Genomic DNA, 26648 nt, shown 5'->3' with positions numbered 1-26648 from the left:
CGCGCAATTGGGACTGTTATTATTAAAGATGCAATGTGTTGCTTTTATCTCTCGGAATCACCAAAACTCCGGTACTCTTGATGAATATTCATTTGCATTTCATACTTACAATTGTCATTGTATTTAAATCTAAAACTAAGATACAACATTATAAAATAATCTGCAAAACAGCGACAAACACAAACTATTTGTTATTAACAATAAAAAAATATTTTTTACCTGCATTTACTGCAATCTATCTTCAAAGGTATTTTTTCTAGCATAGTTTTACATTTCTGTTAATATATTCCTCTCCTCTAATACGTTTATTTTTACATATAGTTCTTTTCCAAAGGATTTGATTTCTTATTTCTTTGTCTTTTGATTTCTGTGAAAAAAACGTTGTAATAAATTTATTGAATATGGTTGTGTATTATAATAAATACAAACTTATTTTTATACAACAAATATTATTAATGTAAAAAAAAAGTAACTTAAAAACTGCTCCTACCGGAATTTGAGTTTAACAATATATCTTCGGAGTTACTTTTTTGATGACAAGAATTGGAAAATTCATCACTCAAATTATAGTTTACTGGAGGATCGGTATTATCTAAAATTATTGCATATTTTTAAAATACTACATAAAAATCAATACAATCTCTCGTAAATCATATGATGGATATTGATTAGGTTAGATTACAATAGTCACCAACAATATTGAGATACATTTCGCAAGATATGTTATCTCAATATTGTTACCATATTTAGGCACAATAATGTTTCAAAAAATACGACAATTTTTGTGTACTTAGCTCAATTTGACCAAATGTTATACTTAACACTTCTGTGCATAATGCTATTGATATGGTCTTCATTATTGGTGCAGAAAAAACTTTGTTTATTGGAATGAATAGTTTTTATTATATATATATATATATTTATATGATATTTTGTTTTATTTTAAACATTGTAAATCTAAAATCAGTTTATACTTACAATCACGAATTTGTAATGTTTTAATAAAACAACACCAACAACGACAGCAGCTACAACAACAACAACAACAACAACAACAACAACAACAAAAACAACAACAACAAAATACACAGTAGTACTTATACTGAGAAATGTGGGTATAGAGTCTAGACTCCTAATGTGTTTTTAAACGCCTTGAACTTTTTAAACCTAACCAAAAACTGGCAAAAGCTGCGTTACTACCAGGGGCGTGGAGGGGCTTAAACTTAGAACTTCTTGCTTATGAGGCAATGAGCGCTTTACCACTCTACCCTTACCGCATAATATAACGCATAAAATACCATACACTATACCGCAGGTTGAAATATTAGGAAAAGATAAATAGTTTGTACGGCACAGTAGTTTATGTTTTTTCCATAATTAATTACATCGTACAACAAATGATGACTTTGAAACAATTTATTGATACATAATACATTCACGGTCTGCTAAGTCAACTTAATTTACTTATATTATTAATATACTTATATTTTACCTACATTTACAGACGTTTGTATAACGTTGAATAAACTAAATTTTTGCATACACATAATTTTAGATTTTTTCAAGTCACTTTTTTTACATAATTTTGTAAAATAAGCTGAAAAAGCTTTTCTCGCATTTTCTAAGGATGCTGTACGGATTATTGTAGATTACAAAGCTTATATTCGAAAGTTTTAAAATTTACTGGTTTTCTTTTAAATAATTTTTCTTGTTATATATTCATACAACAATGTACTCATATAACATAGCAATTTTAATACTCAAAAACTGTAATATTTTTCTTTAAAAAATACCACAATTTAAAATCTTAGATTGAGCAGAGATTCACCTTGTTTACCAGCTGAACAAATTTTACTGGTGAATAGTGGTTAATAATACTTGTTATTTACAATTCAACATTAACGCAATCGCTAATGAAGAATCATTAGCGTTGCAGATCCGCATTACATGGTCGACGCCACGGGGGGCCAGAGGGCAAGGACCTCCCCCACTTTTTTTCTGAAGGACTTTTTTTTTTTAGAATTTCAAGATATAGAGGACTTTTTTTTATAGAAATTGACTGTTGTGTCCCCAACTTCGAAACCCGCATTGTATATTTATTAGCTTTTTTTTCGGTTATAAATAAAAAATAGATTATATTTGAAAGTCATGCATATAAGATGATTCTTTATGTAGCTTAGATACTAGGTAACGTAATTCATTGTAAAATTCATTACGTTACACAAAAAATGCTACGCTTATCCATTGGTGTATTTGCCTTACATATTGATGTATACATTCATGACTTGCTTAGTGCGAAACAATCCGTTTATATACTAACAAGTTTTTGAAGATTGGCGAGGCAAGATTTATATTTACGACAAGTTTAGGATTATTGGTGTAAAATTTCCGGTACGATTTTTCAAAAAGTCTTGACTTGAAAAATAGTTCGCAGTTGTAAAATGCGTTTAATATTGTAAGATTTTTAGCACATGGTTAACTGTCAATGCTCGCATAAACTCTCGTTAATAATCGTTTTTTTTTTTTGCAAAGTTATATGTATATGCATGCATTACACTAAATATGCCTCAAGAAATAACAATCCGACTTATTCTTGTTGCAGTTGTATGTTTTGGAGGCTCTTCTCTACAATTTGGATACAATCTAGCAGTTGTTAATGCACCAGAACCAGTAAGTGCAGCTAAATCAACTATTCTACGAACATTTTTCTCTGATAAATTTCACTATATACGTACTTATAAACGGATTTTATTTTTATTATAAAGTTTTATAATGCGTTAAAAGTTTACATATCATGTAAGTTACATAACAATTCATTATGTAACGAATTATTGAAAATGCTGTTGCTAAATATAAAATACCTTTATTAAAATCTTTAAATAATAATAAAACATCCGTTGATAAAGTTAAAATGTAATAAATGTTATGATTTAAAACATAAAGTTATAAAAATATTAAATAAAAATATTTTGTAATATATAACAAATTATGAATATTTTTAAAAGTATTTTTTTATAAATAAGTAATAAAATAAAATTATAAAAAGTGTGTATTTAATAATCTCTAATTAAAACAATTGTTGTCTATTAACATATCATTTGTTAATAGGTAACAAATAATTAAATATATAGCCTGTAGCATTTGAGATATTTAATGACATAAAAAATCCTATTTAATAGTGATATTTAATAACTGTAATGATATTGTAAACTATAAAAGAAATTTACAAAAACAATAGAATTAAAAAATATGATTAATATAATTTTCTTTTCTTTTTCATATTATGCTGATTATAATCTATAATTAAATAAGAAATAATTACTTTCTTTTTGCATCAGAACATTTTTAATTTGTGCAACCAATTTTATATTTTGATACAATTTGAAATAATTGTCATATAAGCTTTTATTATCCTTCTAAAAATTATAAAAATTTAATATGCTCAAATCTAGAGATTATAGGTTATTAAGAAGCATCTCTAATGAAAAAATCATAAAAAGAAAATGTGGGAATTATTATTTGTTTGCTGTTTCTTCTATTACAACTTTAAATATATACCAGTTTGGATATAATTTAGGAGTAGTAAATAATATTGATCCAGTAAGTATATTTCTTGACTAATACAACAGAAAAATGTATATATTGTTTATAAATTTTTCTCCTATGACATTTTTATATATTTTTATAATTAAAAAAAAATTACAACTATTTTTATTGTTAAGTTCACTCATGCAAGCAAAGAACTTGCAATGTATGAAATCAAGTTTTTAATTTTTTTTTCTTATAAGTTGCTGATACCAGTATTAAATATTTTTTACATTAGAGGTATTTTATCAAATATTTTTTCTAAAAATCAAAGAGATATTTGCCATTTTATATGAGGAAAAACAAACAAAAAACTGACTAGATTACATATTGTGTAATGTTTTTGGAATTTAAAAGTTTAAATGTTTGGCTTCTGATTTCCTTTTTATTATTATTGTTTAAGCTAAAAAAATCATTTTAAAAATAGTTTATTGAAATAAAAATAAACTAATATAATAAAATATAAATCAAATATATATATATATATATATATATATATATATATATATATATATATATATATATATATATATATATATATATATATATATATATATATATATATATATATATATATAAAAATTAGTAAAAACACTTATCTAACTTTTATCTTCTACAGCATGTTTCAACATCAGTAGGCTCATCAGGAAGCCTGATGAGCCTACTGATGGTGAAACATGCTGTAGAAGATAAAAGTTAGATAATAGTTTTTGCTAATTTATTATTGCTCTGTTCTTTAAGAACATTGAGCACTTTATTTGTAGAATACACTGGCATAATTTATATATATATATATATATATATATATATATATATATATATATATATATATATATATTTATATGTATGTATGTATGTATGTATGTATGTATGTATGTATGTATGTATGTATGTATGTATGTATGTATGTATGTATGTATGTATGTATGTATGTATGTATATATATATATATATATATATATATATATATATATATATATATATAACACAAGGCCACTAAAAATTTGCACAAAATTTGAGCGTTTCTGCAGTTCTGAAGTTAAATATATTCAGACATTCTTATTTCATAATCTGATACTGATTTTGGCAACTAAAATTATATAAATAAAATGGATGGAATTTTAAAAAAATGACAAATGAAAGCTTATTGGAAACTTCTATTTAGATAACATAGATAAAGGGACATTTACAGATAAAGGGACATTTACAGTGCATCATTTTATGCAAATAAAAGTTGCAAGGCGAACAATTAATAATACTATTAAAAGAGTTGATGACAACATTAACCTTAAAGGAAAGTCAGGAAGCGACAGAAAACCATACAAAATGGACATAAGAAAAATTACTTCACTCATTAACAAGGCTGAAAATAAAGTTGAAATCTCCAAGAGAAAACTTGCATTAAAATATGAAATTCATAGAAGTTATGTTTATAAAATTTTTAACATGCATGGACTTAAATATTTCAAAAGAAAGAAAGTATCAGAAAGCTCTAAAATTCAAATTCAAAATTCCGACTGTCAAATGAGTTTGAAATTATCATGGATGATAAGTCCTCTTTTACATTGAGCAGCCAAAACACACCAGGAAATGATGGCTTTTTTAGTCAAGATAAAGACAAAACTGAAAATAATATTAAATATAAGTTTAAATCAAAGTTTCAAGCGAAAGTTTTAGTATAGATTGCAATCAGTAGATTTGGTAAATCAAAGCCTTTCTTCGCAATTAAGAATAATGCAATTGATGCAAAAAAATTTTCTAAAGAATGCATTAAAAAGAAAAAGCTCACCTAAAACAGAGAGACTATTCCAATGATTTCAAAGCAAAAAATCTTAACCACCTGAAAAAGAGAATTCAACTTAAGTTACGAGATTTCAGTCCAGAATACTTTGAAAACCTTCTTTGCTCGCTTAAGGCTAAAATTCACTACATTGATTGATTGATCGATCATAGGACACTTTCAGTTATAAGATGATCTATTATTGCTATCCTTACTTATTTGATCAGTTGTGAAACAATAATATAATTTGAATGGCATTTATAAGCAATTCTTTTTTGTGCAAGTTTTTAGTAGCCTCGTTATATATATATATATATATATATATATATATATATATATATATATATATATATATATATATATATATATATATATATATATATATATATATATATATATATATATATGTATGTATATGTATATATTATAAAATAAGTATGCAAGCCATGCAAGTTGCTCCTCTAAACAGCTTTTTATGAGAGCTTTTGATTTTGCACCGCTATCTGTGTATTCATTATAAAAACTGCTTATTAAATACAAAATTTGGTTTTATATTTGTTACAAGGAAATGTTTGTAACATTAATGTTGCAAGAGTATGTCTTAACAAGCATCAATTATTGCGTTGTAAAAAAAGTTCTTAAGTCAAGGGTTTTCACACTAGCTATCCATTTATTTATTAACAATATTACTTAACTGATAAAAAATTTGACAAAGAACTTTAAAAGTTTTCACTGCTTATAAAGAATGGTTTATGTAATAAAATGGTTCTTATTGTAATAGAATGCAGGAATTTTAGGAATTATTACAGCAATTAAAAATTTCACAATTAAAGTGAATAATATATAAAATATATAATTCATTACATAAAATAGAAATTATTATGCAATAATTTGGATTGTAATAGTTATATATTTTATCACTTAAATGGTTTTATATTTCATCAATATAATTTTGAGTGTAATGTTTTTATATTTTTCAGTTAGTCCAATCTAATCAAAAAGATTTGCATTTCAATCGGTGCTCTTTTTTAATTTTTTTTTTTTTGCAACTGTGCCAAAAATAATTGCAGTTAATATATATATATATTTTTAAATGACTTGATGTTTTTGATTTTATTTACAGTTATAATTATACTTTTGAGAGAAAAAATTATACTTTTACTAGAGCCGTAATTTCTCCCGTAAACCATTTTAGGGGAGTGTGGGCGAGATCTAAAGCTCTTGCTTCTTGTCTAGGCCTGAATATATATATATATATATATATATATATATATATATATATATATATATATATATATATATATATATATATATATATATATATATATTATATATATTATATATAAAAGGCCTTGTTACGAAATATCGCTGTGTAATAAAAACGCATTTCAAAGTAACTCAACTAAGCAAATATATTTTGTATTGATAGAAGTTATATTGCGTGACTAGTGCCTTTTCAAGTACCACATTGTAATTAAAGTTATTTTATTAATGTGTTAAAAATCATTCAGACAGTTTTTTTTTCTCACTATAACAAAAGTTACAATTAAAATCTAAGTTCCTATTTAAAAAATCATTTTTATCATTTTTTTCAAATAGGAACTAAATTTTATTTTGAAAAAAATATTTTTTCATAAAACGTAACATAATATTTGTTAATTTTCTTATAATTTTAAAGCTGGTTTTTGGTTATTTTATTAACTGTTAATAATTTTTTTCTTATTTATTTTTTGAACTCTTTTTTAAACAATCAAGAGTTTCATCAGTCACTGATATCATATTCGTGATCATAATTTATTTTCATAAATTATATGAACGTCATTAAAACTTAATGTTATATCGAATTTAATTGACAGTAAACAAAATATCTTATTAATAAAATATTTACATCAAAATAAATCATGCATTTTTTAAACTATAATGACAAAAAATAATTTATATATTTAAAAGGAATTTATATATTTAATTCCTTAAGATTGTCTGCTAGCATGTCATCTTTGCTGTCTACATCATCATTATCACTGCATGTTTGTATATCTTGAATATTTGCTATTTTAACTTTGTTAGAATCACCAACATCAGATTTTCTCCATTTTTTCATATACTTCAACAATGATAGGTCAATAATATTATCGTATTCATCTTTCGACCAAAGACTTTTGTTACAGAGAATTATGACACAATCGGCAAGTGTGTAGTGGTTCATTGATAGGCGTTTATCTGCTAATATGTTTGTGACAATACTAAAAATTCTCTTGACTTCCGAGTTCGATTCGGATATATATATAATAAGAAAAACTAGTAGACATATATTGAGAAACTCTTTAATTTTATGTTTAAAAATTATCTTCCGTAAACTTCTTACCAGATGAGACTCGTACTCAGTTGTAACTAAAAGTTTAAGTTTTTTCCATTGTCATTAAGAAGCATCTCTTTGAAAATCAGCATTTATTAATGGGGCTTCAAAATAGTCACCAATTAACTTAATTTGCGTCACTCCTGAGTCTTTGTCTTCAGCTATCCAATGTATTGGATTGATAAATTTCATACTTCTGTAAATGAAAAATTCACAAGAGTATTCTTGAAATCTACTTGAAAGTAATTCATGAAGATTAGGAAAAATCACTCTTTTAATTTCATGCATTTTTTGAATTTTTTTTTTTTTTGATCAAAGTTATTCATCTCCATTGATACATTAATGTAAGAACGATTTTTAGAGTGTTTTCGTTTATCATCAGCTCTTTAAAAGGAACCTTCAATTTCGTTTTGATCAGTAACCAAATAGCGAATTACAAAGCTGTCATAAAATTCATCTTCTTCCCCAATTGATTTTATTTTATCGCTCTATTAAAGCTCGTTGGGTAGTTGTCGGAATTTCATGAAGTAATTTTCAAAATAAATTTTTTTCGAGAATTTTTGAAGTTGGGCCAATAACTTCCAAACAGTCTAAATATAAACCTACTTGAACAATAATGATTGACATTTAAATAATTTGAATAAACCTTTTACTTTTCCGACTGTTTTGCCATTTTTTTTTGGGTCACTTGCATAATTTTCATACGCTGAAAGAAAAGCTCGCCATGTCTCAAGAAGACTAAAAAAGGCTCTTCTCCTGTGCTTGACAAATCTTATACCAGATATTTTCGGTAAAATATAAAAAGTTGTTCCTATAGCTTTTGACGCAGTCTCGACTTAATTTGATAAATAAAATTCTTTGATCTTTATAAATTCCGTTACATCTTTAAAAGGGTCTTTTATTGCCAATTCGATTCTGTGGTTGATCCAATGTATTTTCAATAACCATTTGCAAGATTTTTCTAGCTGTGTTAGGGCATCATTCTTTTCACCAAAGTTAACGTTTGCACCGTCAGCTGTGGCAGAAACTAGTTTTTTATTATAATATCAGTAGATATTTTGAAAAACGAATTATCCAACTCAAAGACATTGTTAATACCAGCAGTTATTGAGTTTGAGTCGCTTCCACCAAATTGTGACATTTCCAACAACTCAGTAACCATATATATTGGGATTCCGTTGCGCTCCGTAGGGACTAAAACAAGTACTTTTTCTTTTCCAGTTTTTTGTACTTGACTTCTGTTGCTAAGTATTGAAAAGTTACAATTTTTGAGAATTTTATAGCATTTTTCATGCACAGTAATGGCACAACACTTGATAAGTTCTCTGCCAGTGAATCCTGTTTCTTTATGCTTTATGAAGTTTGATCCTGGATGCGTGCAAAATCAACCTGAAGATATAATAAAATATTATTGTAAAAAATTAGTAAGTAATAAATTAGGAACTAAGATTAAAGCTTAAACATATTTAGACTTGGTTTGCATATTTAAAAAATTAACATTTATTTGCTTAAAAAATTTAACCAGAAACTAAAACTTACGAGAACATAAAAATGCGCATGAGGCATAGTTGGATGCCAAGCCATTTCATAAGCTATTTTACCAAGTTTTTTAAGAATTATTTGTAGATTTTTCTTTCTCTGTCAATATTGTTACACACAAACTAGTGTTATAAGTTTGTCAGTTTCTACCTTATAGAAATAGTAGATACAATTTCTTAAAAGAACATAAATGAGTCATAAAAAAATTATCATAGTTATTTTTAATATATGAAAATAATGAGGACTTTTATGGAAAGTAGACAGTTTGATGACCTTATTTTAAAGAGGTTTTATTGACGTAGTAAATAGTTATTTTGTATTTAAAATTAAAAATGATTTTTATTTATAAAAAGTGAACTAATTCAAACTTTTAACATCTTTGTTTAAAATAAGAGTTTAAAATATAGAATGAATATAAAGTCTGACTATTAACCTGTTGCTCTTTGACATTTGCTTTTGTTTCTTTGTTTTCATGTAGGACTTCAATGTCAAGAAACATCATCTTTTTTAATGTAGCATGTCCCAAGAGCAATATTTTTATATATATATATATATATATATATATATATATATATATATATATATATATATATATATATATATATATATATATATATATATATATATATATATTAGACCAGTTCAAAAAAAATATTTTTTTAATAATTAAGTGGCGAGATGTTTAAATGTTGTTAATTGATGAAAAAAAGTAAATCATTAAAGTTTCAAAGGATTATTCCAATATTTAGTAACAGCTCAATAAGTTTACTTTTCAATGGGGTCCTAAAATTAAAAAAAAAAAGAAGTTCCTTAAAAGTAGGTCAGCCTGGTACTCAAAAGAAGCAAAATAATATATAAATTTCAAAAATAATAATTGTTTTATAAAAAATAAATTAAAAAATTTTTATTTTATTAAAAACTTGTAAAAATCTACTTTTTTTATTTCTAGTTAAAAAACCATAGTTTTTGTGCAATTAAATCTAAAATAATAATTGTAGTATGAAATAATCACTTTTTTAAAAATTTTTATATAATTTCGCTACTTTTAAGACCCAACATGACATACTTTTGAAAAAACTTCTTTTTTCAAAATAATAGGGACCTGTTAAAAAGTAAAGTTAATTGAGCTGTCCCTAAAACACATTATTTAAGTTCGCAATTTTGAACTAATTTTCCTGACCACAAACCACATCAAATCAAAGGTTAGCCTAAATAAAGTTCAAAAATTATTTTTTTTATATACAATTTTGAAATGGTCTAATATATATATATATATATATATATATATATATATATATATATATATATATATATATATATATATATATATATATATATATATATATATATATATATATATATATATATATATATATATATATATATATGTATATATATATATATATATATATATGTATATATATATATACATATATATATACATATATATATATATATATATATATATATATATATATATATATATATATATATATATATATATATATATATATATATATATATATATATATATACACACACATATATGTATATATACACACACCAGCCCTCAGAAGTAGGGTCGGCATTTGGCAATGCTGACCTAACACCTAAAAGTGTTTGAGGTCAGCAAAAAATTGCAGACCATGTTTCTATGTTCTATGGTAGGACCTTTGAATCAAATTTCTTTGCCAACAAGATTGCATACCTCATTTTTCTTTATGTAATGACGAACCTCTAATTTAAGAGATGTATGTCATATAAGGAAGTTTTTTTCAAATAATTTATTCTAGTTAATAAGTTATTAGATATATCATTGATGCTTATTAAATTTAATAAATCTTTATTTCATTGTATCAATGGATAACATTATCTATTGATACTAAATATTGAATTATTCCCAATTTAGTTCGCTAAATTTATTTACAAACATATAAGCATATAAACTTGAAGAAATTAAAATAAAAAGAGCTAAAATAAAATAAAAGTTGTTTTGACATTTCTTTTTTAAAACTTTAAAAAATGATATCATATTAAGTGTTTAATAATAAGTTGATAAAAGTATCATATTATTGGCGTTGTTAAACGCGCGATAAAAAATAAAAACTATAATAAACATATTAATTCTATATATTCTATTAGATTAAATATATTTCAGCAAAACTTAAAAATTATTTTTAAAACTTTTAAAAGTGCAAATAAACATTACTTCAATTCAAGAAAAATAAGAAAATTAAAAAAAAAAAACATGCTAAAAAAAGCAATCCTAATGTTGAAGCATGGTTTCTTTTAAAATATTCCTAATGTATTCATTTTAAGTAAAATTTTGATTGCTTTAGTTAACACATTTTTTTTTTAAATTAAGGTTTTACAATAAATTGTGTAGGCATAAACTGCCTGTCAACCTAATTATATAATACTTGACAATTACAGAGTTTGTATAACTAATAGAAAATAAAATGTGGATTAGTCATAGAGAAGCCATTCATTTTTTAGATGATTGTCTAGAAGCAGTTTAAACGTTTTTAAAGATAACGCTGATACAATGTGATTAGGAAGAGAGTTCCATTTATTTATTATTCTTAGAGAAAAAAAATTCATACGTAAATTTAATCGCGAAGATTGTTTTTTTAGTTTATATATATGACCACGAGTAATAAATTTACTATCTATTTCAAAAAGACTTCTGTCACTATTGTTGTTTTTGCACCATTTGTAGACGTTGATTAGGTCTGCACGAAGTAGCCTGTATTTTACAGTTGTCATATTTAATGCCAACAATCTTTGTTCATACGGTAGATCCTGTAATCCATTGATTCGTTTCGAAGCTCTTCTTAACACATTTTCTAGTTGCCGTTTGTCTTTGAGAAGTCCAGGGTTACAGATTGATCCACAGTATTCTAGGTGAGGGCGGACTAGTGCTGAAAATAGTTTTTTGAAGGATAATAAGTCTGGATATGATGTAAATGTTCTTTTTATTATTCCTATTATTTGTGTGGCTTTGTTGACTTGAATAGTTGTGTGTTTGGAAAATAATAAGTTCGAATCTATGTGAACACCTAAATCTTGTTCGCAATTTGTGGTTTTAATGTTTACTCTTATATTTTTTTCTGGATCATGCATATTATAAGTATGGGATTTGTTGTTGTTTCCTAAGTGCATTACAGAACATTTATCAATGTTAAATTTCATTCCCCATTTTTGAGACCATGTAACAAGAGCGTCGATGTCATTTTGTAATTCTTGCGCAGATTGAGTATTTTCAATAGAACGGAAGATTTTGGTATCGTCAGCAAAAAGAGCAGCTTTTGATTTGATTACTTCAGGGATATTGTTGACATATATAATAAAAAGTAAAGCTGAAAGGACGGAGCCTTGGGGAACTCCACTTTTAACGGGTACCCAGTTTGAATAATTTCCATTAACAACAACTCTTTGTCTACGGTTTTTCAAAAAGTTTTTAATCCAATATAGTATTGATCCATTTATACCATAAGCTTTAAGTTTCGAAATAAGAAATTTATGTGGAACTTTGTCAAAGGCTTTTTCAAAATCAAGATAAATGTTGTCGATGGGAATATTATTATCAAGTGATGACGTCCAATAATTAATTACAGTTAAAAGGTTAGTTAAGCAGGAATGATCTGGACGAAATCCATATTGGTGTGGACTTAATAAGTTATTTTTAATCAGGTGTGTCATAATATGATTTTTTATAATTTTTTCAAAGATTTTTATTAAAGTACAAGTTATACTAATAGGTCTTTAATCAAGTGCTTTTGATCTGTCTCCTTTTTTGAATATGGGTGTAATTGTTGCGTCTTTCCATATTTGGGGTATTGATCCACTCTCAAGTACTTTGTTAAAAATAGTAGATAGATGTTTAGACATTTGAAAGCAAGTTTTCTTAAATATTATTGGGTGTAATGCATCAGGGCCGGGTGATTTAGATGAGTTTAGACTTTTGAGGTATGTTTCGATATTTTCCGGACTTAGATCAATATTGTTTGTTAGTGGATTTACATTTTTATATGTGAGGTTAAATGGTGGTGTTGCTGTTATTTTTTTGTTTGAAAAAGTATCAGCAAAACAAATATTGAATAGATGAGCTTTATCTAGATCAGTAGTTGCAACAATATTATTGTATTGGATGTCAGGGAATGCTTCTTTGTTTTTTCTTTTTGATTTGACATACGAGTAAAATGCTTTTGAATTTTGGTCTATGTCTCTCGCCAGTTTTTTTTCAAATTCAATAATTGCTTTTCTGCACGCAGTTTTTGCTTTGTTTCGTGAAATGCGGTACTCATTATATGTTTCTTCATTTCTGTTCAATATATATTGACGATATTTCTCTCGTTTAAATTTAAGTTCGTTGATTATTTGAAAGTCAATCCACTTTGAGCGTTTTTTATTATCAAAGTTAGATTTTGGGATATTATTGTTGATAGTAGTTTTAAGTTTATTGAAAAAGATACTCCATAGTTAATCTGAGTTGGATGTTGGACAGAGTTTAATATTTGCAAGGTCTTCATTAATTTTTTCATAGTTCCCTTTTGTGTATAAATGCTTTGTATGGTATTGTGGTAAATTTATAATAGATTCAATCGATACAGCAAAGTAGAGTAGTTGATGATGACTTTTGCCAATGGGTGCTAGATGAGTTAAAAAGGAGATCATGTTTTCATCAGAAGTAAATAAGAGGTCAATTGTAGAAGGATTTTGATTTTGTCTGATGTGTGTTGCATTTGAAATATGTTGGGTTAAAAAAGAATCGCGAATATTTTCAGTAAATTTAATTGATTTAGAGGAATTTGTAATAGGCTGTTTTGGATTTTGCCAGATGATATCTGGGTAGTTAAAATCTCCTATAATAAGAATGTTTGTATATTTGTTTGAAAGTTTGGCAATATGTTGATTTATGCAGTTAGTGTTTTCATCGTTACTATTTGGTGATCTGTAATATAAACTTAACAATAACTTAGAAGTTTTTGTTGCAATTTCACAACTGAGCGATTCAGATGGAAATATATCTAGGTTTATTAGGGATGACTTTAGTTTGTTATGTATAAATATTGCTAAACCTCTTCGGCAAGAACTATTCTTGTGATTTGTATGTAGTAAGTAATTTTCAATAGCAAACTCGAGATCATTAACTTCAATTTTTTTATTTTTAGGCAGAGTTTCTGTTAAAAAAATAATTTCGGGTTTCAGATTGTTTACAATTTGTAAACAATCTGAAACCCGATAAATATTACAGTGCTTATATTTGAGATAAGATGGGCTGATAATGCAATTTTGTTATGTGATATATTTTATATTCAAGAAATAATAACTATGTTCTCATATTTTATTTATTCTTTAACTCACTCACACTATAAGAATTTTTGTATTTATGTAAGATTGACCACAACTGTGTCTTCCTCATGGTAGTTATTCTCGTACTTTAATTGCGATACAACAACATAGGTAGAGGGTATGTAAAAAACTGTGACATGATCAAAAATTTATCTCCAGACAGAATATAGTCAAAAGAATTCGTTAATAGCAAACATCGTGCTTTATCATTAAAAGCTTCCCTATTCCTAAATAACTAATAAACCTAACCAAGCATGTGGCTTAAACTCAGATGTAGCATTTATAAAATGCTTCAAACGCTATGATGTGCCAAATAAATGTGTCTGTTCGTTTATTTGGCACCTAAAATCAAAAAATTAAGAGGGAAGTACACTTCCCTCCCTCCTTAATTATCATTTTATAGTGGCAGTAATGGTTTTATTTGAAAAAAAAGTTATATTCGAAAACATCTAGTTATTTATTTAATAACATCTAGTTATTATTAAGTATAATAATTGTGATAAATTAGAAAAACAAGCATTAAGAATTTTTTATTAAACTAATGCATATGTACTTTAGTACACACATGTAAAGTGTGTATACACTTTACATTACATTAGTGCATATATTTAACAACTCTCCCCCCCCCCCAACTCCCATATGTTTTTGTATGCTTTTTGCAGACCCCCTCTGCCTATGAGCATACATACTTAATGTACAACCACTAATTTGACAAATTTGCAGTTTCTGAAAGTTACTAATAAACTATATCAATTTATAAAATATTTGTTACACAATATGACATCAGTAAAACTTATATTTTCAGAGAGATAAAAGTTTATTTAGCTACTATAATTTGCATTTCTTTGTTTTTTGTGTGGTTCAATTTCAAATTTTATTTTAACTTGGATGGCATGACTATTTTTAAAATTTAACAAAGTTATTTATCTGTCTCTTATCTTTTTCGGTGTAATGTTTTTAAATATTTTAAATAAAATTTTTAATATAATTTTTAATATAATTTTAAAAATGTCATTAAGCATTAAGTACTCCTAAATAAATTATTTAGATTTTGAAAGCATTTTTTAAAGATGTAAAATCATTCGATACCTTTTTATGGCCATTTGCAGTAGCTATATTTGCTATTGGTGGAATGTGTGGAGCATTTATAGGGCCACATATTGCAACAAAAGTTGGCAGGTAAAAGTTTTTTATTTTATTTTATTATTATATTGTTAATTGTTTTTTAGAACTCAATATGACTAATAAATATATCAAATATATTTAATGTAGCGATGTTTATTTTATGTTGCATTGTCTCTATTTGTTTTCATATATTGCAGCAAAAGTTGAAGGGTAAAAGTTTTCCATTTGTAAACTGGTTTTTAGAAGTCCATATGACTAATAGATTATATTAAATATATTTAATCTTGCAATACTTATTTTATGTTGCATTGTCTTTATTTTATTTGTTTTTTGATATTTTTTGCATATTGTAATGAGATTTGCAACCACTAATTAGGCCGGGTGAATAAAAAAAGCAATTGCTTTTACTTTTTAGTAAATGGTCACCTTTACGTGAATAAAAACTTTAGCAATTTAATTATAAAAATATAAACTCTTTTTTTTAAAGCTTGAAATAATGTTTTTTTTTTTTTTTTTTTTGATAAAATCAATTCACAAAACAAACAAAAGTTTAAAAATTAAAATATGATAAATTTTAAATGAATGCCAATGTTTGCACAAGTAAAAGTAAAGAAACGTGATGTTCATTTTTTTCAACAAACGTTCGCACATTCGTTGATTTATGGATTAGTTAACATTGTTGATTTAATTAAAACTTTAAAGAAGGTTTTTTTAGGATAGTTAAGTCATGTATGACTTCAAAAGTTGATCAAAGTATATATTATACAAAATATATTTAATATAATATATTCTTACAAAGGCAAATAATATATATTTTGTTACGATAAAATAAATCTGGATAAAGATTTATACTTGCAATTATTAAAAACAAATTGCACTATGGAAATCTCAAAACCAAATATATTATTTTATTTTTAATTGTATCCAAAAAACTTTTGAATTTAGTAAAAAATTATAGAAATAAACATGATTTGAAAAAATGCTATAAGTGCTAAAAAAAAAAGCAGTATAAATTAATTCTAACTTAAACTGCAGAATTTGATTTACTCAAAAAGCTGAGAAAAGTTAAACTCTACGACAAAGCCGTAATCCTAACTTTTTGAGCACTCCTTGTCCTTGAAAAACTAGTTTTACAAATGTTTTCATGTTTTATTTTAATAAGTTTGACTTATTTACCTATTATTTAAAATATTCTATTAATAAATGTAATATAATGGAAACAATATATGAAAATATAATGTAGCATTTCACCTATATTATCCAAAAGCTGATTCAGAGGTGTTTTTTTTTAAAGGAAAAATACTTTGCTTTTAAATAACATACTTGCTATATGTGGTGGATTGCTTCTTGCTTTTACAAAGCCTGCTAAATTAGTTGGGTTGCTTATATCTGCTCGTATTTTGCTTGGATTAAATGCTGGTAACTATCAATTATTTACATTTTTTTATTTATTCTTTTATTTTTGTCTGGTTTTTTTAATTTTTTTTTCTTCTGCATATTTTACTATAAATTATTTATAAATTTTGTCTATCCAACATTTAATAGGCATTTATAATTCATAAATTCATTAAATTTGATGTAGCTGTAAATTTATTGTTTTAGAATTTGTTATTTTACAGGTGTAAACACTGTAGTAGCACCAATGTATCTTTCGGAAATTGCCCCTGTAAATTTGCGTGGCTCGCTTGGCACAATAAATCAATTTGGTATTGTATCAGGACTTCTGCTTGCCAATATTTTAGGACTTCCACAAGTAATTTTTTAATATTGGAACATTATGGTAATGTGTTGATATATATATATATATATATATATATATATATATATATATATATATATATATATACATACATATACATACATACATATACATACATACATATACATACATATGGTAATGTGTTGATATATATATATATATATATATATATATATATATATATATATATATATATATACACATACATATACATACATATACATACATACATATACATACATACATATACATACATACATACATATACATACATATATATACATACATACATATACATACATACATATACATACATACATATACATACAGCCCTTGGAATTAGGAAAAATGTGGTTGGTAATAAATCTATATACTAATGCTGAACTTAGTAGTAAGTAGTAGTAGTAGTAGTTTTTTACTTGTTTAGATTTTTTAAATACAAAATACTTGTGAAGTTTTATGGAGATTATATACAAACATATGTAATGATTTTATACACTTTGACAAACGAAAAGATTTTTAAAAAAGCTAAAAATTCTAAAAAACAGGGGGAAATTGTTGCATATGTGTCATGATTATTTACTTATGTTATTTTAGTTTTACATTTCAAGTTTTTTTACAACTAAGTTGAGTTCGTGCAAGGAAATGAGTATACAACATGTTTATATATAGAATATAAAACTATAGAACTGTAAAGTAGTTTTTTTTTTTTGCATTTTAAATAACAAAAATTAAAAAAAAAAAAGATTTTTGATTTGAACTTGCCACGCGGCGACCTTAACTTTTTTTTAAAACAGTAAAAAGTTTGTTTTTATTAAGAAAATAATTGAAAATTCTAATTTTATATTTAAATTAAACCATTTTATTAAAAATATTATTTTTAAAAATAAATAAAAGTTAAAATTATTTAATATTGATATGATTAGGAAATTTAGAGTTTTACAGCTATTTTACCACGCCCCGTTAAACATTCTAAACCGAGTGTGCAACAACGAAAGAATTTAAATAACTATCGAAATAGTATATATTTTGGCTTAACTTTTAGATTAGGGATCATCCATAAATTATGCGATGCTAAATTTCACTTGTGAACAAAACAAAAAAGATCAAAATTTTCCCTTGCAGAGTCGCAAGTTAAATAAAAAATCAAAATAGCTCATTAAGTTTAATGAAAATTGTCACCTAAATGAACTTAGGATCTCCTTCTTCTTTTTTAAAAATAAATTTAGCATTGCGTAATTTATGGACGATCCCTTAGCGATTAATAGTCTATAGTTTTTAATGTTCTAAGATCTGAAAGATTGAAAAATATTCAAAATTTATTACGGGCATTGTTTATCCCCTAAAATTATACTTATGACAGCGCACTAAACCACTGAGCTATCAATGATATGTGTTTAAGAGAAAGACAAACCTAATTATAAATCTCTTATAAGCTCTAGGTATGCGGAAAAGGTGCACTTGTTAAATTTTTTTGCCTTGAAAGAAATTTTTAAAAATTGAATTTTTTTATGTAAAAATATTGAAGTAAACAAATAAAAGGTATAGAAATGATCTGTGTGGAATTGATATATATATATATATATATATATATATATATATATATATATATATATATATATATATATATATATATAACAACAACACATTACATTAGTGAATTTATTTACCTTACATAACTTACATAGAAGAGTACCTACAACAATAACAGATTCTTATGCATATACACCTCACATCCTGAATTAATACTTTATGTTTGTTCTTATAATTTATGTGGATTTTGCTAAGTTTTTAATCCTAATAAAATAATCTCTTATTTTTAAAAAAATTATAAAAATTGAGTGCAAACTTCCTGAAATATCGTTTTACATGCCATTTATATTTTACAAGAAGACAAATTTAGAATTAGAAAAATCACAATGGCATATGTTCAACTTTCAGAAGATCAAAGATCCTGCTGAAAAAAAAACCTCTCAAAGAGCTTGATAAACTTGGTGTTTTTTATTCAAGTGATTAAGATGGGTTTGATGATGACGTTTCTACAATTAAACCTGATTTAACTGATAATTCTGAGTAGAGTTTTTTGACTAGTGAAGAAGTACAGCAATCCATGCAACAACTTAGTAACTTACCTTTAACCTAATTCTAAAAAAAAACTTAAAAACTAAATAGTATCAACCATGGGAAATTGACTTAATCTATTAACTTTTCAACAAACAGCATTCAATGGAGCAAATTTTAAAGAAAGTGAAGTTCCTCTGGAAAAAGCAAACTCTTGCAATTAAAAGCATGCGGAATGCAGGTAAAATAAAAATATCATTGGCAGAATCAACTAAGGTTAAATTTAAAGTACCAAAACATTTAGCTGTACATTGGGATGGTAAATTAGTTCCAGAATTTGCAAAGAAAATAGAAAGGATATCTGGTATCTGGCATGTCAGATTTTGAAAAAGGCAAGTATCTTGGAATCTCAGTAATAAATATACCAAGTGAAAAGCAAGTCAGAGCTACATTCGACTTTGCAAATGAGTAATATTTCAGATAATGTACGATTCCTTGTTTTTGAAACTACAACTAGTAACTCTGGATATAAAAATGGAGCTTTTACTTAAATAGAAAAGTTGTTAAGCAAAAAGTTATTTCTACTGGCTTATTATAACACATATGAAAGAATACTAATTTCTGTTCACAAAGAATTGTTTGGTGCAACATTAGATTCTGAAAGCACCAACATTATTCAATTTAAAGGTTCCTTTTTTTAACTTTTGTTAAAGCTTTCTAACTAAAGTTGAAAGAACTTACTACCTTGTTTTGGCTATCAGGAATGTGCTTAGTTGATGTTAATACTTCTCAGTAAAAGACCTGACAGAAAAATGCATTTGGTGAAATCCAGAGCTGCTCATCATACTTAATGAATGCCATCAATTTTATATCTTGCAAAGATGTTGGCTTTTAGTTCTCAAACAGGATATGACCAAGATATAATTACAAAACAGAAAGCAATAATGCAAAGCTTGTAATGATCTCAATCTATTGTATGGGTTAAAAAATTATTTAAATTCTTTTCTGCTACTTAACTGAAAAATATCTAGTGTTTTCTTTATTTTTAAATAGTTTTTGTTTTTTTGGAACAGCAAATAATTGCTCAAACATTGTTTTAAATTCTCAACCATTAGAGTTTGAAATGAGCTTTCCAACTTTTCTTATTTTTACAAATAATGTAAAACTAGCATCACTTTTTGCCCAATTCATGGTTTTTATTTCAGAGCATCTACGTACCTGTTTTTTTGAATAACTAAATCTGTTATTTTTTTAAGATCAGTAGTTATACAAAGATGTTTAGAACCTCTCATGCATAAAGATTTTTATGTTTGAATGTTACAAGGTTTATTTTATGATCCTTTTCTGCTTATAAATCTTTACAGTTTTCTATACTTGTCATGATAAGCTTTTATCATTTGCAAAACCCTGGTATTAGAAACTAAAGGAATAAATGTTCTTAACCATATATTTTAGCTAAAATATCAGATATTTCACTTACAGTTGGCTCCTTTGCTGATATGTCTGATTTGAGGTTATATAGTATAAGAAGATAGTACCTCATTACATTTTTATATGTTGGAAAAATTACTTCACTTAAATCAATAAAACTACCAAAAATAGGACACTACTACTAGATAATAGGCCATTTTTCTAGTCTTTGTTGTTTAAACTTGTTTAAACATGGCCTTTTTATTGTACCATGTCAATAACAACGATTTATAGACTGTCAAAATATGATTCACTTGAATTGAGTCTGAACTCAATTTACGTAAAACATATTAATTAAAGTATCAATTTAAATCTCAGTAGTTTTCATATTTTGACAAGTTTGTTGTCAAAAAATGAAAGCTTCTTCTTCTTAAGCCACTTAACTTTCCTCCAACTAGGTCTCTCTCCACATTCTGCTTGACATTTTCATGTTTGCAGAGATGTTTTGACACGAAAAATCAGACCCTTTAAGCCTCACTTGTCAATTAAAAGCATATCAGAGCAAAATTTTTAAAATATCTGAAACTTTATTGTACTTGTGGCACCTCAAGGCTCTGATAACCTTCTAATTTTATTCTTGTATTTATAGCATCAATAAGTAACTTTTCTGCACTACAGATAGCAAGCAATGATTAACATTATGAAGGGAAATTACAAATAGATGATTAAGCTGCACAGTTTTGTCTCTTCTGTGGAAAATCTTTAAGTTTGTAGTTGATAACTCATAACATGATTTCTACTTTTTTTAACCAGAAAACTAATGCTTCAAAAACATTTCAAGTGAAATCACTGATAAAGTGTAAATTAAATATTTGTTACAGTCACTTTTATGGTATATTTTCAGTCATATAGATAGCAGAACTTCTAACTAATAATCCCGAAACAACCCATTGTTTTTGTAGTCAATTCAAAATTGTCAATGAGAAAATGTAAAGGAGAAGAAAACTCCTTTTGATATATCCAATGATGGTTTATATAAGAATTTGAGTTAAAGCTTTAGATATGTTTAAGGATTAATATAACTTTTTGTAGGTTATCTAGTCAGACAGAAAGAAACTTTTATGCATGGATAATAAGCCAAGCATTTGGATATATTATAACAATTTCACTTTCAACAAGCAATGACTATAAATGTCGGAAGTTCCTAGAAAGTAAATAAATTAAAGAACAATAAAGTTGGCAGAAGACTTTAATAACTGTAATTAAAAAACATGAATGTTTGGGAAAAAAAACTATATACAAGCCTTTCCAGGAAGTGCGTGATTGCACACCTTGTTTGTCCATGTTTAAAGTAATTTTTTAGACAAACTGACCACGGCAGTTCTCTTTTTTTAACTTATAAAACATTTCAATAATTCGCGGCAAAAAGCTAAACTTATCTACTGAGAGAAAAAAAAACAATCCTAAAAAAAAGGAAACAAAATTGTTATGAAATATCAAGTTTTAAATAAACTAGAAAATTTAATAATAAAAACAAGAAAGTTTAAAGATATTTTTTTATATAAAATTTTTATACAACTTTTGCATTTTAATTTTTAGAGTGGTTGCTATTTTTAGCTACCAAATTAGATACAAGTTGATGAAAAAAAACATCTTTCATAAGAATATACAAGTGAAAGTTTTGATATGCAGTTTATTCACGATTTTTTATCAGTCCGTATATTAAGAAACTAATTTGTTATTCACTCTAAAACTATGAGAAATTAGGTTAATTTTTATTCTTACGTTAATTTGTTTTTATGTCTTCGCTTTTAAAATGTTTTTGCTATATTTGACGATTTTTTGCAATACTTATATAACATAATATATTATTTGATTAACAAATTTTGTAACAAATATAATATATGTTACAAATACAAAATAAATTAAATAAAAGAACAACATGGGTTTTTTTTATAAATGTATTTACTGCATTATCTTTTATATTGCCTAATTTTCAACGTTAATACGAATTACTAGAGATAATGAATTTAGCGATTGCTCTGTTTGAAAATATGTTAAAAAAGCGTTTTAAACAGGCTCCTAAAATTTTCATTAAAAAGTTCAGTAAATTAATAATCCACTAGCCCAAAAGCTTTTAGAGCATGGTCAATAACAATAGTTTATCAGGAAATAAACTATCGGGTTTAAATTCACAATTTGGATAATCCAACAAAGTGCAAACTATTTCAATAGAGGTTGTTAAAACAACCAAATATTTTATATTTAAACATAATTATTAATGACTTTTTACTTTTTTACATGAAAAAGTTGTTTAAAAATTTTTTTTTAAATAAATAGCAATTAATTTTCTCGCTTCCCAATGCATTGATAAAAACAGTAAAGTTTAGCAAAAACATTTAAAAAATAAATTTAAATATACTCAATGTTTTTAGCGCAAATAATAAAGTATTTCCTTAATATAATGACTGAAAAAAGTCACGAAAAAATTGTATATCAAAAAATGTTTATATTTTCGTTTTATTCTTATCTGCTTATTTTCTCGACTTGTAACAAATTTTGGTAGTGGAAAAGAACAAACGCCCTTTAAAAAGAAAGAAAAAAAAAACCAGTAAAATATTTAGGTATATTATTTTTTTGACATTTTTTATTTAATATTCAATTTTTTTTATTATTTTTTTATTTTTTATTTTATTTAGATTTTTTATTTCGTATAGTCTTCGCTTCCTTTCATTGAGTAACTGTTTTATTCTCACTAGTTTCTTATAGCTTTATTTTGCCGCAAATTCTTAAAACGCTTACTATATAAAAACGTCAAGTTGTCTAAAAAAAATTACTTTAGGTGTGGATGCACAAGGCATGTGGCCATGCGCACTTCCCGGGAAGGCTTGATATAAATAAAAGTTTTTTGATCATAAAAGACCAGTTTCAGAAAAAAGATGCGACTGCTGAATGACAAGTGACACAAGATTGTGTTTTGGTTGATGATACAAAAATGATAACTCATTTAAATAACAGCCATCATACTATTGAATATCGATAGACAAATGGACAGAGACTCACACTTGACTGCTGAATATAACTTGCAATGCAATTTAAAATCTTGTCTAAATTAGAAAGGACATTATTAGAAAAATCAGCCAAAATATGAAAACAGTATTCTATAAATCAACTGATAAGAAGTTTATAGATGTAGTGATGAAAAAGGGAAAAACTGAATACATGCTTTTTGGTACATCTAAGTGACTCTTAAACATTAGGACCATTGAATTATTATACCGCGACAAAATTATTAATTTTACAAGAACCTACTCTTATCTTGGATGCATACTAGACCAATCACTAACTCTAAATGACTCTTTTTATGCTCAATTAAAAAATACAAGTAATAGAAAAAGTAAAAGTTGTTTTTAAAATTAAGACCATATTTAACAATAGGCGCAAGCTTAAGAATTTACCAAATGATGAACACAAAACAGTTTGATCAACTTAGACATAAAATCAGTTGATACAAGGGCAAATAACATCATTAATAAAGGAAAAGTTTGTGCAAAGATCCATCTATTGTAAACATTGTAACAGCTAGGTCTTGCTCAATAACTTGGCAGTGTATTGATAAATCGATTTGTTCTAATTTTAATAACTACTTTATTGTAAATATTCATAATGTTAACACTAGAAACCAAGATTTCTAGTGTTAACATTATGAATAATGCTTGATAAAGCTCTCAAATTTTATCAAGCATCATTATGCTTAATAAAGCTCTCAAAATTCAGAATTTCGAAAAAAAAGATTTTATTTTATGGGTGCAAAAATATACAATGACCTTCCGACTTCAATTACAGTTTGTTTAAAAAACTCATTAAAACTCATTATAAAATATAAAGTTTTAATAACTTCTTAATACTCTCTTTTTAATTTAAGTGAGAACACAATATGAAATAATAAAAGTTTTATTAATTTATTAATAGTTTCTTTTTATAATGTTCATTTCTAATATTTAATATTTTAATAATTCTTTTAAGTCTTTTATCTTTTTAAATAATTTTTTTTCTCTTCAATAATTATACTTTTTTTGTTGCTAATTGTTTGTTGATTTTACCAGGATGTTTATGGAAAGCAGTATTTAATATTGATAAGCCTATCCTGTATAAATATTCATAAATAATGATAATAATGAAATAAAGAGTTTGAAAATGGTGAGCTAAGATATTATTATAATAAATGTTTTAATTATTATAATAAATGTTATCAGTTGAAAAAAATATTTGCTGCTGTTCTGGGTCTATTAAATGACAACAATGTTTTGATTTATAATTTTATTAAACAGATTTTTATTATTAAGCAATTATGGTTTTTAAATTTTGGGTTATAAATAAGTTTTGGAATAATTTTGCTACTTTTGAGACCCAGTTTACTTTTACTTTTGAAGAACTTTTTTACTTGCATACTTTTGAAGAACTTTTTTTTTATAATATTAGGGACCTGTTAAATATTTAAAGGCTTTGAGGAACATCTAAAATTATTTTTTATTCAATAATTTTTTCTAATTTTAGTTTTTTATTTTTGTTTGTTTTTGAATTAGTGTTCTTTTATTATATCTAACTCATTAAAGGGGTTGTAGGATACACATCATATAAAAGAAATTTTCTTTGAATAAAAAGCAGTAACATTATCTAAGGTTAAAAGTTATGGAGCAAAGCTTGTGTCCTTAGGTTTTTAAAAAGTTGATAATTTCTATTTATGTTAATTTAATTTGGGTTTGGCTTGATTATCACTTCCTCTTTGACAAGATATATAATATGAATTATAGTAATGCTGAGTAACTTTCAAGATCAACCGAGGTAATTTTTTTGTAGTTTTCAAAACTGATTTCTTATCTTTTAATTTAATTATAGCTTTTAGGCACTGAAAAAGGTTGGCCATATTTATTTGGAATGACTGCAGTTGTTGCTGCTGTTCAGCTATGTTTGCTTCCATTTTGTCCAGAAAGTCCACGATTTTTGTTGCTTAAAAAACAAGATTCTGCTGCTATAACAAGTAATTGTTAATGATTAAATGTTTTGAATTTATTAAAACTATTAAAAAGCATTGGATTTAAATTTCTTTTACATTGTTAATATTTTTTTATGTTGTTAGTATTTTTTTTATATTTTGTTTTTTGTTAAAGATTTAAGACTTCTTCGTGGTTATGAAAATGTTGATGATGAAGTTGAAGCAATAAAGGTATTACATAAAAGTTAATTAAAATTAATACAAATTCAAAGTTATAGTTATTTTTAGTTATTATTCTTAGTTATTGTTTTACATATATATTGCTGTTCTTTACCTTTCAAGTCTATTAATTTAGAGGTTACAAAAATAGTTTTGAAAAATAAAAAAATACCTCCTTGGTTGTATTGACCCCTTCTTGGAGAAGTGAATACAGTTGTATGTATGTATACATACAAATATACCTACATGTATACATACATACATACATACATACATACATACATACATGCATGCATGCATATATATAAATTTTAGTAAATATTGTTAAAAATTAAATTATTTTATATATTAGAATTATTAATAAAAATTAAATTTTGAAACAAAATAAAAATATTTTGTCTCAAAATTTAAAACAGTAAAAATTATCAAAAACACTGTTTTTTAATACTAGCCAAATGTAAAA

The 26648-nt window shown here is 25.4% G+C and overlaps 1 protein-coding gene across 5 annotated transcripts in view; it reads left to right on the top strand.

The window, feature by feature from the left end:
- Positions 1-2374: 2374 nt before the first annotated feature.
- Positions 2375-26648, top strand: part of LOC100207539 (solute carrier family 2, facilitated glucose transporter member 3) — a 43413-nt gene continuing 19139 nt past the window's right edge. For 3 of the 5 annotated variants that reach the window (XR_010642197.1, XM_065812274.1, XM_065812276.1), the window contains exons 1-6: positions 3424-3600; positions 15664-15794; positions 17035-17159; positions 17360-17493; positions 25870-26011; positions 26142-26197. Coding sequence is in view for 3 of the 5 variants with exons in the window: in XM_065812274.1 (XP_065668346.1) it covers positions 3439-3600; positions 15664-15794; positions 17035-17159; positions 17360-17493; positions 25870-26011; positions 26142-26197 (750 nt within the window). In the remaining 2 variants the exon portion in view is untranslated. Of the gene's footprint in view, positions 2671-3423; positions 3601-15663; positions 15795-17034; positions 17160-17359; positions 17494-25869; positions 26012-26141; positions 26198-26648 lie in introns of those variants that run through there. The other 2 variants (XM_065812275.1, XR_010642198.1) reach the window with 2 other exon arrangements.

Source organism: Hydra vulgaris, chromosome 12 (genome assembly GCF_038396675.1).
Source record: "Hydra vulgaris chromosome 12, alternate assembly HydraT2T_AEP".
Lineage (NCBI taxonomy): Eukaryota > Metazoa > Cnidaria > Hydrozoa > Anthoathecata > Hydridae > Hydra > Hydra vulgaris.
Note: the sequence above shows the minus strand (reverse complement) of the source record. Positions and strands in the feature narration are given on the sequence as shown.